Below are 17,844 nucleotides of genomic sequence, written 5' to 3'. Positions count from 1 at the left end.
AATATTCGCAGGAGCTTACAATTTTACCGCGGACTTTCCGCAGGTTTGGGCCAAGATGCATCACTTCACGACAACGTACATTCAGCCAAAGCCCTCTTCGATTCACGCGTGTCGAACAGAAGTACGGTAGTAACGTCCCATATACCAAACATACATCACGGCAAAAGGCCGTGCAAAACAATTTAGTGCGATTGCAGTTTCACCAGTTCAAGTCATTTCCCGCCAACGAAAAAAAAAAACATTTCTGGAAAAAAGCCACAGCAAAATCAAGCTTTTTTGCCCGCAACAATCACAAAGAAACTCTGCGAAATCCCTGTATGGACTGGTATTTGTTAATTAAGCTCAAAATATGTAGAATTGTCCTTTAAAAAAAATACAAGACCGTAGACCCGTGTATTCAACGTAACCTGAGTGGTCTGTTCACACCTAGCTGTGCACGTATATCTAGAGGAACTATAGAGAAAAAATACGATGCTTTTTAGTACATTGCTTCAAAGTTAGAATGTTAAAAGAAGCTAAATTTACAAAAAGGCTCTCCCATGTCTGCACAACGGCGGTCAGTTTGAATTCCTGTTAAACAAATTCTTGACAGAATTCAATGACTGTCCGATATTTATTTAAGCCTGTATTTGAAATTCACAGTGAACGAAACCTGCAGTCACACCTCGTGTAGCAGCTTGTCAAGATTCTCCTGCAGCTCTAGAAAGTAGAGGGAGGTGATCAGGCCTTTCTGTGACTTGTCCAGACAGTCCCTGGCGAGCTCCACCAGCTGGTGCTGGATGAAACCCAGCACTCCGTCTCCCAGAGGTAAAGTGCTGTCGGCGGAACAGTGCGTGACGATGTCCAGCAGGCGCTCCTCCATCTGCGCCGTTGCCTGGACGCAAGAGCTTACTGTTAGCCTACCTGAAGCATACTGATCATCAGTTCAAAATGAAATTTGACAGATCGGATTATGAACACGCCTAAAGGAGGCGTTTTTTCCTTGCAAAAGAGAAGGAAAGAGCAACTTAAGATGTGACATAATTCATGACGCTATTCAGATGGGATACCTTCGGAAACCTCTCCTTGTAAACATGGTTCATCATCACAGTCTCGCTGTCAAAGGAGCCGCTCGTTCGTCCAGGACTGTAACAAGAAAAATATCATCATTTCCCGATCAATATCTTAGATCTACACTATGGTATTCCTTGGTATTGACAACTTAACTCCTTAATGACCTAACTGCAATGCTACCATTACCCAGGAGTAGGCTGTGTTGGGAAGGTGTGTATTTGGAGCGATACGCTGTGTGGGAGAGAACCTAATCTACAGAGACCTACTGAATCCTTAGTCATACACTAAAAGTGTAATCGTAAAACAATACAGCAAAACAAAAGAAGCAATACAGCACTCTATTAACGTGCATGGCTAACGGCTTCCGTTAAAAACACAACAATACCAATCCATTAAGATCATATAGGGATTACCTAAGACTACGTGAGCGCGGGCGTATGAAAGATGAGCCTCGGCCATCCTCGTCGGTCATGCTCTCTGAGCTACGGAAGTGTCTGAACAGGAAGTGGAGCTCGTCTTGTGTGGGCTGGTATGGAAGCTGGTGCAAGCGCTCTTGGGAAGAGGATGAGGACTGCAACAGAATTCAGCAGGACTGAGTGTTTTGGTATAAAAAGAAAACCCCGGACCCGTAGCACTTTTCGTGTTGATGTGGGGGGGAGCAGAGCTCGCTCACACACACACACACACACACACACACACACACACACACAACACACTGTAACCATAAACAAAACATTTACCACCAAGTTCCTACTCGTATCACGTTGTACTGACTAACTAGCGTTAATGATTACGTTTATGATTAAGGATTCGATTTGGTACGGTGTTAAAATGAAATAAACATTGAAGACACTTACAGAGACAGTGGAGCTGGGTGGATTGGTGCCATAGCCAGATGATGGAAGTGAGGCCAGTGACCACCTCCTACCTTCCGCCCTGAAAAGACCCAAAAAAACATCCATGATAAAAGACCTTACTGAAAAACAGTACAGACAATAACTGTACTTGACACATGAGCTAAGAGATTCAAGGTTTTAGTGTTAATGACAGCGCTATTATCATTAATCACCCCATCTCCACTATTATATTACGCTCCCGGGAATATCCTTTAACAATATCACAGGCAGCCAGGTAAAAATCCCACAAAAATGCTTACGATTTAAATAACAGGAAGGCAGCGTGATACGAATGACATTTAGTGCAATTAAAAACTTAATCTGTGCTTATGAAGCTGGAGAAGTAAATTCTAGGATTTAAGGGAGTCTAGGAAGTTGATCGGTCCTTCGGAAATCTCAAGTAACCCAACAGAGTGAAGGAGAGATTTGCTACCTGTCGGTTCGAGCCAGGTGGCTGAGAGGACATAGAGAGAGGTGAAGAAAGAGAGCATCAGAATTACACATGATGCACAGAGCAGACACAGATTACTGTTCGCCATAACGGAAAAGAAAAAAAAAAATACAATATAGTTTGTCTACAAGCTCCTTAAACGAGACATTAGAGCGATTACTCACCTGCGGGCAAAAGGGAAGTTGAGGGAGGCGATGGCCGACACATTTCTCGGGCTATCTAAAGGACTGCTGGCAGCTGGAAGGAGACCAATCCCACATGGAAATGAAACACAGGGTTGGCGTGATTAGCATTTTTGAGGACGTACATTGGTGCTGCGCGTAAAAATACTAACGGGAATCCGAGTATACATCAACCGTCAGACAATAAATCTATGTATTTATTATGAGAAATCAAGGCCTCTGGTTTCAACTGGGCTACGACATGAACAAAGGTTGTGAATAAGAACATATTGAGAGAGTACAACTGGTAAAACACACTTCTTTCTTACGTTAATTACCCTGTGTGTTGGATTGCTAGATAATAACGTCCAAACGTAAAGAAGTCTACAAACTGTGCTGCGCTAGTAGGCAGCTTGTGTAAATTCACTGCGTGGATACAGTCGGTCAGAGGAGCTCGTGTTCACGCCCTCTTACTTTCCATACAAGCACATGACCAGCAACCACCAATACAGAGGACTGTCTTGGAAGAGCAACGTTTGCTTATAAAAGACTAACAAGGACTGATCTGCTGACCTCATGTGTTGTTTGATTAAAGTATTCTGGGTTAGTTATATACATATTTTATATATACACATACATACATATTATATATTCAGTAACTGCAGACCTGATGCAGATGAAGAGAAACAGAGGAAAACTTTAAATGTAATGAAACGGTCTTTGTTACTTATAATATCAGTCATATACATTGTAACTGTAACATAAGTCAGCTTTTCATTTTTAACGCCAGGAGCTGTATTTATGGCAGGAGCGAGAATGAATAAATGCTAATAAAATACATAAATGCACACAGTGCTGTGCAAAAGTCTTAAGCACATGCATAGAAATGCTGTAGAGCAAAGACGCCTTAAAATATAATGAAATTAAATGTTTCTACATTTAACAACAACAACAAAAAAAATACTATAAAGAGCAGTAAACAGTAATACATGAAATATTTCTAAAAGCTGTATAGTACTAAAGGCAATATTTGTGTGACGACCCTTTGCTTTAAATAAATAAATAAATAAATAATTAAATAAATAAATAAAGTAGTCTCCGGTAGAATTATTGCAGTTTTGTCTGAAAAGTGTCTCTTACCACTTAATACGCGGCTTTCTTTACTGACATACAAACATTTTTCTGTAACATTTAATTTTGTGCTGGAAATCTAATGTTTGGAAATTTAAAAAAAAAAAAAAAAAAAAAAATTGTACTGACTCGATAGTGCAAAAGTCATAAAATAAAAACTCTATAATAAAGTTTGTACTAAAAAAGTAGGATGCCTAAAACTTTTGCACAGTGCTCTACATTAAGAAATAAACACAGGCAACGAAACAGACATACAAATAAATGAACAAACTGAACTAAACTGGAGACATTTAATACGAGTATAAAACATTCCATATGAGCAAGTTAAACATCTATGCAAGTTGTTTTAAATTAATTTAATAATAATCAAAAATTCATTCTGGTGATACCTTATCAAATTCCATATAAGACCTTACTGAATAGCCATAGCGGTGTTATCTGAGGACATTAAAAGCAGAACAGTTCAATAAAACGTGCTTCAAAGTCAGAGGAGTCCTACACACGTGCCTCCTCGCCCATTAATAAAATCACGCGAGGGTCTCGAGTGTCGTATACACGATAAATCTGTAAAAAAATATACGTGAAACAAACTAGGACACGAACCCCCATCCATCTCCAACGCTTCATACGCAGCAGATCTGTGAGAAACACTGCACGGACACGTTCCAGTTCGGTATTCAGTACGTCTTAATTTATGACCAAAGCACAAGCAGAAACCCAACACTTTTGTTACGTAAGCAGACGCAGCAGTCTTACGTCGTGCAACGACACACTTTAATAATAATAATAAAACTTCAACAACAAAAAGTTCATATCCATGACGACGCGTCTTTGTTTTTGTTCAGAATACGTAGTCTGGTGTGACTCGCTCGTACGGCTGCTCTGGAAGATGGCATCTCTGCTAGAAAAATGCTATTACAAGGTATCTGTGGTAGAATATTTTATAATAATGTGCACGGGTGCAAGCGATGAGATTTAGATCAAATTCGAGGGTGTGTCCCAAACCTGCCGCACACCAAACATGCCTAAATAGTAATGATAGCAGTGGTGGTGTGACATACTGCCTGTCCGAGCCTGTCAACAACGTCTGGTGTAAACCAGACAGGGTTGGCACAATCACACCAGAGGCTGTAAAGACACAGAAATATAACTGAAATACTACAATACAGAGAAACTCACCAACACCTATTGTTAGCAAGTCAATCGTTAGTTCTCGAGCTCAACAACTTCTCAACTGGGTAACGATGCAAATTCCACAACGAGGATAAATCGGCTGACTATCATCCATCGCTCGCTAAAGCGGTTAAGAGAATAAATAATTTCCCAGCATCCCGACTGATTCAAGAATAAATAAATCCCTTATCTGCTCACCAGGAAGAAAGATAAAACTCCGACAGTGTGGAATCCTTCTTCCTCTCATAACGTAGTATCGGACTCGTTCGCTCGCTCACTCCCATTTGCATTGTTCACACTCTGACACACTCTTAACTCCTGGTTTGCTGCGGCTCGTCACCGTGTAACCGGACTTCTTTGTGATTCCCATTCCCTGACACGGCGCTGGGTTACAGGGTCATAAGCACCACGTCATATTCTACCAAAGAAGTTGTTTCTTCCCTGTCATCCTTCCTTTTTTAACAAAGACAAAACTCCCACGCACTGTAGATTCAGTTAAAAACAAGAATACATCAGTGCACAGAACTATTATGTTTTTTTTTTTTAAATGCTCCTCGTTGTTTTGGAGGACTCCGGGGTTTGCTAATAAATCACTTTCAGATGGACAGATTGGTCAATATTTCAGTGCAAAGCCTTCCTCGTTATCAAATCTGTGCTTCTAAAGCTTCTATTTGGCCTCGCCGTTAAAAAGACAACACCGGCAGCACAGTAAATTCCTGCTGTCGCACCTCCCTTTGTCAAGCTCCTTGTGCCTTGCTGGCCAAGCAAATATTGTGGAGCAATCTCGGGCGGGACAGCCAAATCCTGTCCCCTTGTTTGCTTGTTCAGATAACAAGCACTGTTTACACGTACAGAATAATGCCATAACAGCAAATAGATCAGATTTTGGCAGCAGCGTTGGGTAAGTTACTCAGAAAAAGTCATCCACTACAGATGACTAATTACGATTTTAAAACTGTAATCTGATTACTGCATGTAAAAAGTAATCCGATTACTAATTACTTCACTTTCAAAACCTATAAAACCTACAAAAATACACTGCAAAAAAGTTGGATTTATTATAAAACTTGTCACTGTTTGTAGGATTATCAGACCGATAAAACATAAAACTTTTCTAACTAGGCTAGTTTGGTGTCGCTAGCCAAGGGGAGGCACAACTACATCACTGTATGGGTTTAGCTACTACAATGTATTGCAAAGTACAGTTACAATCAAAATTATTCAACCTCCACTGCAAATCAGGTTTACGGTCAAAATTTACAGACTTTCAGCTGTTTGCAGTGAACAAATCAAACAGAAGCAGTTAAAATAGTTCAACACAACCAATGCTTCAAGTGGTTTCCCCAAATTCAACTGAAAATGCAACTTATAATGATTTCTCCAGTTTCAAAATGATTCAACCCCTTCATGGTAAGCATCTTCAGTACTTAGTGGAGCTCCCTTTTGCTGTTATGACCTGCTGCAAACGAGATGCACAGCTTCTGGCAGCGTTCCTGAGGAATCTTAGCCCATTCCTCATGACCAATGGCCTCCAGCTCAGTACATATTCATTTAGCAGACGCCTTTATCCAAAGCGACTTACAAATGAGGAAATACAAGCAAACGGATATATATATTAAGCGGAGAACAATACCATAGACATAATAGAAAGTAGTGCTACTACACAAGACTGTCGCAAACAGCTGACAGTCTGTAAATTTTGACAATAAACCTGATTTGCAATGGGGGTTGAATAATTTTGATTGCAGCTGTACATTATCCTTCCTTAATTTCTCTGCTCATATCATGTTCACGTAAACTGGAACTCAAACATTTACACACCTTGTTTTCCTGCTCAGCATCAGAGGATGTTACTCTTTTAGTTTCAACCCTTTCACTGGTTTAAATAAATAAATAAATAAATAAATAAATAGGCATATATCCATTTTTCCTCACACTGACTGTGAACTAGCACTTGACAGAAATTGAGATCCGTCAGCCAATAAGACACGAGTGTTTCCACGTATTTTCCCATAAATACTGTCTGACTGGTCTCGCCTCCAATCACTGAAGATATAAAACATAACACCGCCTCTTCTTTTACTGATGTTCAGTTACGTAGTGACGAACTGCTCCAAGTGGAAAATTATTCTGAGCCAAAGAAAAATTCTTCGGGGCTACAACCCCTAATACCCAGGCCGGGTTACGCCCCTGGCAGCTGTACAAAACGTGATTTTTTTTTTAAAAATACATCTTACATAATATTGTTTTCATAACTATAAATTTATAAATGCCCATAACGTAATTTTATTGCCATCAGTAACTGTAATCAAACGATATAAATTTAAAATGTAATGTTACATTACTGTGTTATCAGAAAACGTCGTTGGATTACAGTAACGTTATACCCAATTCTGTTTGGCAGTAACAGAATGTTTACGTGCACTTGGGTAATCTGATAACAGGAAAGGTCCAGGTAGGGGGGGGAAAAAAACAAAAACAATCTGTCACTCAATAACCAGATTTTAGTAACAGTGCTACAAGTACTGCAGATGTTAGTTCAATTGTATTTTCCTGTAGCAAATCAAGTGGAGTCACTACCCTGTACATCAAGGGAATTGTGTGAGACAGTTCTGGGAGATAATTATACCAAATTATATAAACCCACATCAGGCAATTATCCAATCACATGATTTGTTGAGGCAAAGTCACGACTTTTTTCTTTTTTGATGCACATCGAGGAATTTAATCGGTAAATGTGTTTCCATCGTAGTTTACGTGCCTGTTTTCTTATCGAATACAAAAAAATTAACCGCCTCAATTGAGTGCGCATGTTTTTTTGTTTTTATGCGTAAGATTTTATTTGCATCTGGTGTTTCCATTCAGCGTTTTTTTTATGCGATATCCCAAAATGTGCATAAAAATACGTGCATGGAAACATGGCTAATGTTGTAGCTGTGATAAACCGTGATTCCCACACCAGCCTCTCTCAAAAAAAAAAAACTAAACAAAAAAATAAACCCCACAATTTTACAATTTGTGATTTTTCCAAGAACCCGGAACGCGTAAACTCGACGTCTACTCCGTGTACGTTTGTAATTCAACATGGTGCGTTTCTTGTGTGTTGCTAAGAAGCAATATTAACTTTACTGGTAGTTTGGATTTTCATTGATAATTTTTTTAATTTTGTTTCAAAGACAGATATCCCTTTCCCCCCCCCTCAATCCAGCTGTTTGCACACGTGATGAAAGCGATGCTACTTGACAGCTCATTGACTGAATAAGCAGCGCCATGTGGTCATGACGCCAATGCATGTCTGACACCAAAACAACTTTCTTTTTGCGTGGTAAACTGGTGCATGTTTTACTTTACTTACACAGATTTTGCCCTTTAAGAGACGAGATGACGTCCTAAACATTTGCTCTATGTCTGTTTTTCTGGAACATTTCTTTTTGTACTCCATGTAGATCATAAATCACTGAAATAGTTTGAGAAATATAAACGTTATTGTGCTTGTTATCCAGAAAATCACCCAGCTCCCCCGTTTACTTGTATTTGTTTATAAGTCAGTCTTGCCTGGATCAATATGGCGGACACGTTGACGTGAATGCTTGTGTGCACAGGTGCATAGTGTTTCTTTACCAAGTGACCTCGCCACCTACTGGCCTGGAATGCGTAATACTACGTTTGTAGTCGTTTTCGCGGATCCGTGTGAACGGGGGATGGTTTTGACAGCGTTGTCGTCTGTATGCGAAACGTTCCAAAAACGCTATGTTTTTAGTCCGTCGTTGTGGTATAAACGTACCCTAAAGCTGTTAGGGGAAATAAAGAGTAAATCCAGCGTTAGGGTGACTCTCACCTGTGTGCACTGACAGGGGTGAGAGCGGGCGTGTCGGTGAAGGCGTCCCAACTCCAAGGTTCTTCCTACTGCTGCGGCAACTGTGACAAAAACACACAGACAGGAAAACATCAAATAAAAAAAAGAAATGACGGGGTGACTTGAGACTCTATCAATACACAAACAACTCAGAGTAGCACAGGGGCGAAAGATCGATATAACATCAATTTCTTGATAAACGATTACACTATACACGTTTCTAACGTATCGATGGGATGGCGACACATTTGTAACGTTTTTAATAATTTCACATTAAACAGTACCGAACGGATGCCGTTGATCTAACGTTGTTTAAAATAATAATAATAATCTTTGTCTTTGTAGGCATTAAAGAAAAGTATAATCAAACTCAGTTCAACTTATTTTTTTGGTTTTTGTTTATTTCACTACAGTTCTGTAGACAGGTTGTTAGATAAATTAGATATCGTGATACGCATCATGTATCATAGAAAATGTTCCTCAGGTATCGCGATATGATATTTCTGTCATATCGCCCCAGCCCTACTTCATAGCTTCACACACTGGTAGTGGACGAGAGACATTATTGAGAAGACTACTTTGAGGAAACGCTCCTTGAAGTAGGATCTGTGGGTAAATAAGTAAATAAATAAACAAAAACACATAAACAACAGTTCTGAAGAAAGGTTGCACTTTCACTCCCTCTCTATATATAATCAGTATCATTCAGCACACTGCACTCTTTAATAACGCACTGGAGAACAGACATACACGCGTTTCTCTCTTACAATCACAGGATTGATCAGACTAATTCATCGGATTGAGTCTAATCACACTGCTGAGGCCAAGCAAGCTCGTGAGCAACACTCAAAACAATCTCACATGCCCGACTCGGAGTCTGTGATTAGCAACCAGTCTTACCTTTTGGATCGCTTAAGCATTCCCCTGCTGACGAAATGAGCTTTACTGCTCGTGGCTGCACGCCAGCAACTTGGGTCAGACATGGCATTTACTTGTTTGTTTGTTTGTTTAGCTAGCTTGCGCGTGAGGTTTGCCGTCGCGTTTTGTGCAGTTACGACGCTAAACTCGCTCGCCAAGTCTCACCCAGAAGTCCTTCTCCTCCTCCTCCTCCTCCTCGTGCTTTTCGGCTCTCAGATAGCATAACTTTGTGAGGCATACAACAGTCAAGAGAAGAAAGGGGAATTCATTCCTGCGCTTTTGTTTTAGTTCGCTAACGAGCTACGTAGTAAAGTTAGTTAGCTAGCTAGCTAGCTATATTAGCTTTGCCAGCTAAGTTGGTACAGCGAACTTTTCTCATTTGGACCGAGACGTGCTCCATCACAGCTTGGTCCTGTCAGTAAGTCGAGCTAGTAACTTTTCTATTATTTATTTTATTGTTTAAAAAAACTTATTTCTGTGTTCCTCACACAGTTCACGCCGTCCCTGTCCCACTCCCTCACACGCAGCTTTTGTGTTGTGTTGTGTCGAGTGCGTGCACGCGCGCGCTGTTGTGTTGATTACCGGGCGATGACGTTGGAACATACCATCTCTGCTTCCATAGGGGTGACACACGAGCCGATACAATTCCATACATACGGTAATAACAGTAGGAGTATTTTCTCCTATTGTACCGACATTACTGACCACAGTTAATATTTCCCCCACCCCACCAACCGGTCATGTTTGTTACTGTCTCTGACATGAACCTAATATTTTGAAACTTTTCTCCTTGCTTTACTTTTCCACATGGTTAGGGCTGCCAGTTGCAGCGTTCAAGAGCCATGACGTAATTTCCTCACGCGTTAACGAGGCCGGTCAAAATAGAATCCTGAATAACGCAAGAACTAAAACTTTAGTAATGACGCCCGGGAAATATTAACGTGATTAGAGCATGATACAGAGGGCGAATATTTATGCAGTGAGATGTAACGCACACGCACGCGCGTGGAAAAGTCCACCTCGAAACACATTCAAATGTTTTATATACTGAATATTTCTGAAGTGTTTAGTGATTGTGGTAACAGTTTGTTGCTTGTGTTCTTTGTTATTCCTGTGAGAAGTTAGCGGTTATATGTCATTCTGATGTCACACACGGTGTACTGAAGTCATAGTTTATTTGTTCTTGGCTGTGTGAGCAGCCATGTTGAAATGACGTCACGCTGAACCTGGAGTTGAGGGGACCTTCCAGATCTTCTGAGTACTAACACTAAAGCCTATTTTCAATAGTCCTTTGCGACTGTTGCTTGTCAGACTGTATGAACACGATCCCCGCTGTAAGCCGCGTCACATTGTAGGATCTCGGTTGTCATTAATGTCAGACTGTATGACAAAGGAAAAACGGAGACACGCAAGAAGACTCGTATGGAGTCGGAGAAGCCACACTACAGGACTGTGCTTCAAATCGTCTGACACTGCCAGAATTTAATCTGAGAAAAATTTTATTGCAATGGCTGTCGGGGAACACGTCAAACTAGCGATCGAAGACTACAGATTTTGGCCTAGGATTATAGGAATCTTCTATGATTCTCAAAATTTGTCTCAGACGACCAAATTATGGCCAAAATCGTACAGTGTGAACCCGGCTTAAGTTGATGGGGTGTTTTCTTTGGGTTTTTCCTAGTCATCAGTCAGAAATTCAGAGTTACAGATTTGCAACTTGTAAGTCCCAGCCCTTCAGCATTAAATTTCAACTTGTCAACTTGGGTTAGTCTCCTCAACTAGCAGTTTCTTCCCAGTTTACAGTGTAACGTCAAAGTAAAGTACCCCTTTTCTACTTTTAACAGTCCATATTGGATTTCGCAGAGTGTTTTTTTTTTTTTTTGTGATTGTTGCAACTCAAAATGCTTCAGTTTTTTGTGCTTTTTTGTTATTGCGGAAAACGACTTGAATTGGCGAAACTGCAATGGCAGGAAATTGTTTTGCACGATCTTTCGCAATGATGTTAGTCGGTAAATGAGACCTTTCCGCAATTCTCGTGTTCGACCCACATGAATCGAAGAGGGCTTTGACTGAACGGGCATTGTGATGATATGACATGACATGTTGTGATTATGTCACATGACGGAACTTGGCCCAAATCTGCGGAAAATCTGCAGTCTTTTTGAAAAATTGCAAGCTCCTCCGAATATTGCGGGGTTTCCTTTATTTTATGTTAATTTCTGCGATCGCAAAGTCCTGGAGGGATTGCTTTAAATAAGTTTATATAAGTCTTAGCATTAGCGCAGTTAATACACAAACACAGTACTTGGTTAAGTCTATAACATTGACCATACTAATTGCTGGTTTGAAAAGGTAATCATCATCATTAGAGTTATCCCTAATCTTAGCTGGGGAGCTTGTTGGTAACGCTACTCGCTAGTGTCCAGTGTTGTTTCTGTGCTTCAATTTCAGTCCAAAATATTGCATGAATGTTTAAAGTTCACTATAGTGGAACAATGCCAGGAGCCATTCAGGCCTGTAACTGTAAAAGTGCTGTTGTTTATGAGCTTTACGTGCTCTAACAGAGCAAACAAAAGACACGCTTTTTTTTCTCCATTTCACATGTCGAACGTCCCGAGGTGGGAAATGACCTCATTACATCTTGCAAATTACCACTTACAAGGCACCTCGAATGCAGCATAATTCCCATTGGCGCCAGTATTAGCGTGCAGTCGAACAGAATTGTGGGTAATGTAGAAAACTACAGGATGAAAAATATACCTACTTGTCAGTGAAAGAAGTTTTCATTTCATTACAGATTAGATCTTGAAAGCCACTGAAGATCACAAGTTAATTGTAAAGATGAATATGCAAGTCATTCAGGGTGGAATTTTCCTTCAAGGCATAGGGTATAATAACACTAATGGGCCAGCAGCCTACAAGCTTGTGTAATAACTTATTTATTTATAGTATAATGACACAGCATAGGATGTATTATTTAAAGACTACAATTTGGAGATAATTATGGGCTTATGTATGTGTGTGTGTGTGTATATATATATATATATATATATATATATATATATATATAAAACAAGTAAATATCTAAAAATAAAACCTCCTATTTAGCTGGTTTAGCTACTGTATAAAATGTCTGTCAAAAAGAACACTCTTGCTTTAATGTGAATTCTGATGATAATTTCTGTGGTAATCTTTCAACATGTAAGGCGACTGGCTTACCTCCACGGATGAAGGGTTTGTAAAGGGCTGCAGGGACTGCATGGGCTGCATGGGCTCGGGGTGATTGGGCTCTGGTTGGGTGACAAACTGAAAGTCAAGACATGTTTACATGTGTTAGTGCTGTGACTAAGTGTCTCTGTGCTGTCTTTAGTTTCCTTCATGACTGTTTTTTTTGTAGCTACCAACAGAAAGCAGCCCGCGTTTGTAACTTCATCAGATTAACGATTTCCAAGTGACATACGTTATATTTTTACTATTGTGCTGCCTTAACACTTTAATTTCCCCTATGAGGACTTAAACAAAGTTTGTCTTATCTTATATCCTAGCTTAACATAAGACTTAAGCGTAAATCAGTTGGTTAAATTATTTCTTGTGTCTTCACAACGCTGCCTCTCTGCACAGACTACTTCCGTGACATATTTTTATATGACACTTTATTTTAGATGTTTAAAAGAGATTTTGCATGTCAGTGCGTGTGTACTGACGCACTGAAATGACAGACATAAAGTCTGATTATAATGTAACTATGAATGTATAGTGTATATTGTAAATGCTTGTGTATTTGGAGACTCGCTTGCGATGCACACAGGTTATTTCGATTCGCGGAGTCTTCATACAAAATGCAAATGCACATTTGTTACAAAGCAATGGGCACAATTGTTATTGCAGAGATGTACAGAATGTACTTATGTAAGTTGGATTTGCAATTTGTACACTTAGACAGACACAGCTGCTTCGAAAATTGCATTCAAACTACTATGAACAATGAGCATTGTGTTTGTCTAAAAGAAAAGGCTGGTGTGATGTGATATTCCAGTGAGTAACTTGCCCAGTAAGATTCTTAAAACTGAAAGCGCATACCTGCTGTCAGTCCTACCCCACATATAAATGCTACAATGCTAAGGGTTGCACTGCAAAGTGCTGCTGATGGCGGAGCAAGAGGTAGGTGTCAAACAGGAGGAAGAAGCGTTCGGCTGCGTCATGGCGAACATGGAGGAGTTCAAATGGAATGGGCAAAAGGGAAGGGACGGGATCTGAATATTTTACCTGGAGAACCAAATACTGTAGACCAGTCTAAAGATCACTAGAACAGAATGAAGAGCACAGCTTCAGCTAACCAAGTCTTCTGTGGCACCAATAATGAAAAAGAGCATGTGAAAGAGTAGGAGGAAGGCTCTCTCCCAAAAAAGACAAGTAGTTTCAAATGAAATTCAAGTTACACTACTTTCAGCAGTGCTGCGGATCTGTGTCATAAATATGATTTGTTTTTAGTGTACCTTTGTACAAATATTTGGACATTTACCAAATTATTGTTGTTTTAGCAGTCTATTGCTGTCTATATTTTGGAGTTAAATAAAGTTACGTAAGGATATGGAAATGAAAGAACGAATATAAGGTCAAAGTGCAGACTCGGCTTTCAGTTTTAATTTGAGAACATTTACAGTCCCCTCCAAAACTATTGGAACGGCAAGGCCAATTCATCTGTTTGTGCTGTATACACCAAAGATTTGAGATCAAATGATGGATATGAGACGGGAGTTTAGGATTTCAGCTTTTACTCCCTGGTGTTTACATCTAGACGTGTTAAACGACATAAAACGTGAAACCTTTTGTATCAGACCACCCAATGTTTAGGTGAGCAAAAGTATAGGAGCAGTAAATTGAACTAAATAACACTTAATATTTGGTTGCAGATCCCTTGTTTGCAATAACTGCCTCAAGCCTGCACCTCATTGATATAACCAAATTGTTGGTTTATATTATTTTGTGATGCTTTTACTGCATCCTCTTTCAGTTGTTGTTTGTTTCCTCTTCAGGAAGTGAAATGCTGCGCAACTGGGTTAAAGGCTGGGTAACAGGAATCACCTGTCAGTCACATGTTCCAATATTTTTTCTCACCTGCAAATTGGGTGGACTGATACAAAATATGCTATGTCCCATGTTGTTCAACACATCTGCATGTAAATACCAGGAAATAAAAGATTATATTTTAAACGCTGTTCTCATATTCATCTTTTGATCTCAAACCCAAATGTCTTCAGTCTATAACAAAAACAAATGAACTGGTCATGCCATACCAATAGTTTCAAAGGGGAGTGTACATTCACATTATTCAAGCATATTTTCTATGGGGTCTACCACTTTTTAGACTACCAAATGTAATTGGACAATTGGGCTCTTAACTGTTCCAGCTGTGTGCTATTCCCTCATTATTTCACTTCCAGGTAAGCAGATTAAAAAGTTAAAAGTTGAGTTCAAGTGTGTCATTTGCATTTGGAATCTGTTGCTGTTGACTCTCAACATGAAGAGTAGTATCAACAAACCATTCGGAGAGATCGCAGAAGCATTAGTTGTGGCCAAATCAACTGTTTAGTACATTCTTAATTAGAAGGAATGTGCTGGTGAGCTCAGGAATACCAAAAGGCCCGAAAGACCACAGTAAACATCTTGTGTGGATGACTGAAGAATCCTTCCCCAATGAAGAAAAATCCCTTTCAAAATAGTTGCTGAGATCAAAAAACCCTTTAGGAGGTATCTGTGTCAAGTCAACAATCAAGGGAAGTCTTCAGCAGAGTAAATACAGAGGGTTTACCACAAGATGTATACCTCAAAAACAGGAAGACCAGATTAAAGTTTGCCAAAAACATCTTTAAAAACCTGTGCAGTTCTGCAACAACATCCTATGGACAGATGAGACAAAGATCAACTTGAAGCAGAATGATGGGAAGAGAAGAGTATGGAGAAAGGATGTGGGGGGCTTCAATCTTATCCGCAAAGGACCGGTGTGGCTGAAGGCCTTCATTCTAGCCAAACAGGAGGTACACTTAATAGTCGATTGGAACCCTTGGTGAACTGATTAAACAAGTGGAAACAGGTGTGACTCCTGCCTGGTTGGAATGAAAGCCTGCAGCCAAACTCGCCCTTTGTGGACAAGATTGAAGACCCCTGACTTATGGTGTGGGTGTGTATGGCTGCCAATGGAACTGGTTCCCTTGTGTTTATGTTCGTTTATGTTCGTTTATGTGACTGCTGAGAAAAGCAGCAGGGTGAATTGTGAAGTGTATAGGGCTATATTATCTGCTCAGGTTAAGCCAAATGCTTCAAACTCATTGGACGGCACTTCACACTGCAGACGGACAATGATACGACGCATACTTCATAAGCAACCCAAGACTTTTTAAGGCAAAGAAGTGGATTGTTCTGCAATGGCCAAGTCAATCACCTGACCTGAATTCATTTGAGCATGCATTTCACTTGCTGAAGGCGAAACCCAAAGCAAAATGGCGAATGAACGAGCAGGAAGTGAAGACAACTGCAGTAAAGGCCTGGCAGAAGTATATCCAGGTAAGAAACCCAGCATCTGATGATATCTATGGGTTCCAGCCTTTAGGCCGTCATTGACCGTAAAGGATGTGCAACCAAGTATTAAAAATGACAATTTAATTCATGATTGTTTGTTCAAATATTTATGGCCCTGACTATGGAGAAATGTGTTATTTCAATTCAGCAAAACTATTTCCCAACATTTAACCAAATAAAATCCAATCTGTATGGATACCACAACCAATTATCTTACCACAAAAAGCGTGCCCTATGACTCTCACTTGCTCGTCATATATTAAAGTTCAGTTGGAAAAAAAGAACCTGATGAAAAACCTCTATGAATTTCATAAGAATTGGGTTGTCTGAATAGTTTGAATCTTAAGTTAGTATGAGACCATTTTAAAATAATAAAAGCATGTCCTGACTTCTAATTTCATTGAAACGTATTAACTTACTTTTAGATAATTGAGTCCATAGACTTTGTAACTTTCTCGAATTTTGAATATTTTGACACCCCCATATTTTCCCTTCAATATAATGTTCCTGTACTTTTTCCTCTCTGTCAATAGATGTCATCATAACTCCTGTTATTTCATATCTGTCTAAATATCCCATGCCTGTCCTTGATTAAAAAACAAACAAAAATGTCAGAATAAGATGAATCTATATGCTTATCTCGTTTGTCCTTTTTCATTATTCATTAGTGATCAAACAGGAAAGTTTAACTAACCAAGCCTAGACATTTAGTAACGATGATTTCTTGTTTCATCAACAGCAGCAGATTCTAAAAATCATAAAGAGAGGATCTTTAAGGCTACTCGACACTACCATTTCTGCACAAGTCTTCCTTGTGTAACAACCTACACTTAACATTGTGTGCAGCTACGCATGTCTCTTTGTAAACAGTGTAATACTATGAGACGTATTCAAGCAGAAATCAATTGTTCAACATACGCCAAAGTCCTGACAGCTATTGTTATAACACACATTTAGTGTCCAAAGTCCAACCAAACACCTCTGAATCAAAACACTGGTGTTGAAAACACCACGTTTCAGAGCAACTGATGACTTTCTTGATTGAGAGTTTTGTCCACTAATAATAAACTCTTCTTCCGTCTTCATAGGTGTTGCGTAATTTGTGATTTAAACCCGACTGGACTTTCTTGATGGAGGAAAAAAAGAAGAAGACCTGCACAAATGGTCCTCAGCCTGGCAGCGAGGAGCACCTAACAGTGCAATGGATAGCAACATGTGCTGCAAAAAAACATGAGGGTGTTGTCATAGTGATGCGAGAGAACTGGAGGAGAACCAACTGTGCAGAAAAACCCTCGGTGCTCTGCAGTGCCATCACTTCGTTTGTTTAATCATTCTCTATGCTCACTAACAGCAGCTTGCTTACAAATGGCCCGATCGCAAATTATACACCATACAGTGTAGTCACATCTGTTTTACTTTTCTGTTAAGTAAAGCAGAGACCGTGATCATGTACATCGTACCGTTTAACTTATGGACAGAGGAATCTGCCAACAAGCTGCGGATATAAGCCTGCAATATGGATCAGCATCCAGCGGGCAGAGGAGGGCAGCTATATTTACATAGTGCTTGGAGTGGGAGGACAGAACATGAGTACCGCAGTGATCGTCTCTTAAAGCAGGCTGGATG

The 17,844-nt window shown here is 39.8% G+C and overlaps 1 protein-coding gene across 6 annotated transcripts in view; it reads right to left on the bottom strand.

Moving 5' to 3' along the window:
* Positions 1-17,844, bottom strand: part of mast3b (microtubule associated serine/threonine kinase 3b) — a 36,725-nt gene that overhangs the window by 15,263 nt on the left and 3,618 nt on the right. The window contains exons 2-9 of one of the 6 annotated variants that reach the window (XM_053634021.1): positions 12,859-12,945; positions 8,704-8,783; positions 2,565-2,637; positions 2,383-2,403; positions 1,911-1,989; positions 1,467-1,624; positions 1,050-1,125; positions 665-874 (exon numbers count right to left, since the gene is read on the bottom strand). In XM_053634021.1, coding sequence (XP_053489996.1) covers positions 665-874; positions 1,050-1,125; positions 1,467-1,624; positions 1,911-1,989; positions 2,383-2,403; positions 2,565-2,637; positions 8,704-8,783; positions 12,859-12,945 — 784 coding nt within the window. Of the gene's footprint in view, positions 1-664; positions 875-1,049; positions 1,126-1,466; positions 1,625-1,910; positions 1,990-2,382; positions 2,404-2,564; positions 2,638-5,063; positions 7,263-8,703; positions 8,784-9,621; positions 10,221-12,858; positions 12,946-17,844 lie in introns of those variants that run through there. The other 5 variants (XM_053634023.1, XM_053634022.1, XM_053634024.1 and 2 more) reach the window with 5 other exon arrangements.

The sequence above is a fragment of the Ictalurus furcatus genome, chromosome 10, assembly GCF_023375685.1.
Source record: "Ictalurus furcatus strain D&B chromosome 10, Billie_1.0, whole genome shotgun sequence".
Taxonomy (NCBI): Eukaryota; Metazoa; Chordata; class Actinopteri; order Siluriformes; family Ictaluridae; genus Ictalurus; species Ictalurus furcatus.
Note: the sequence above shows the minus strand (reverse complement) of the source record. Positions and strands in the feature narration are given on the sequence as shown.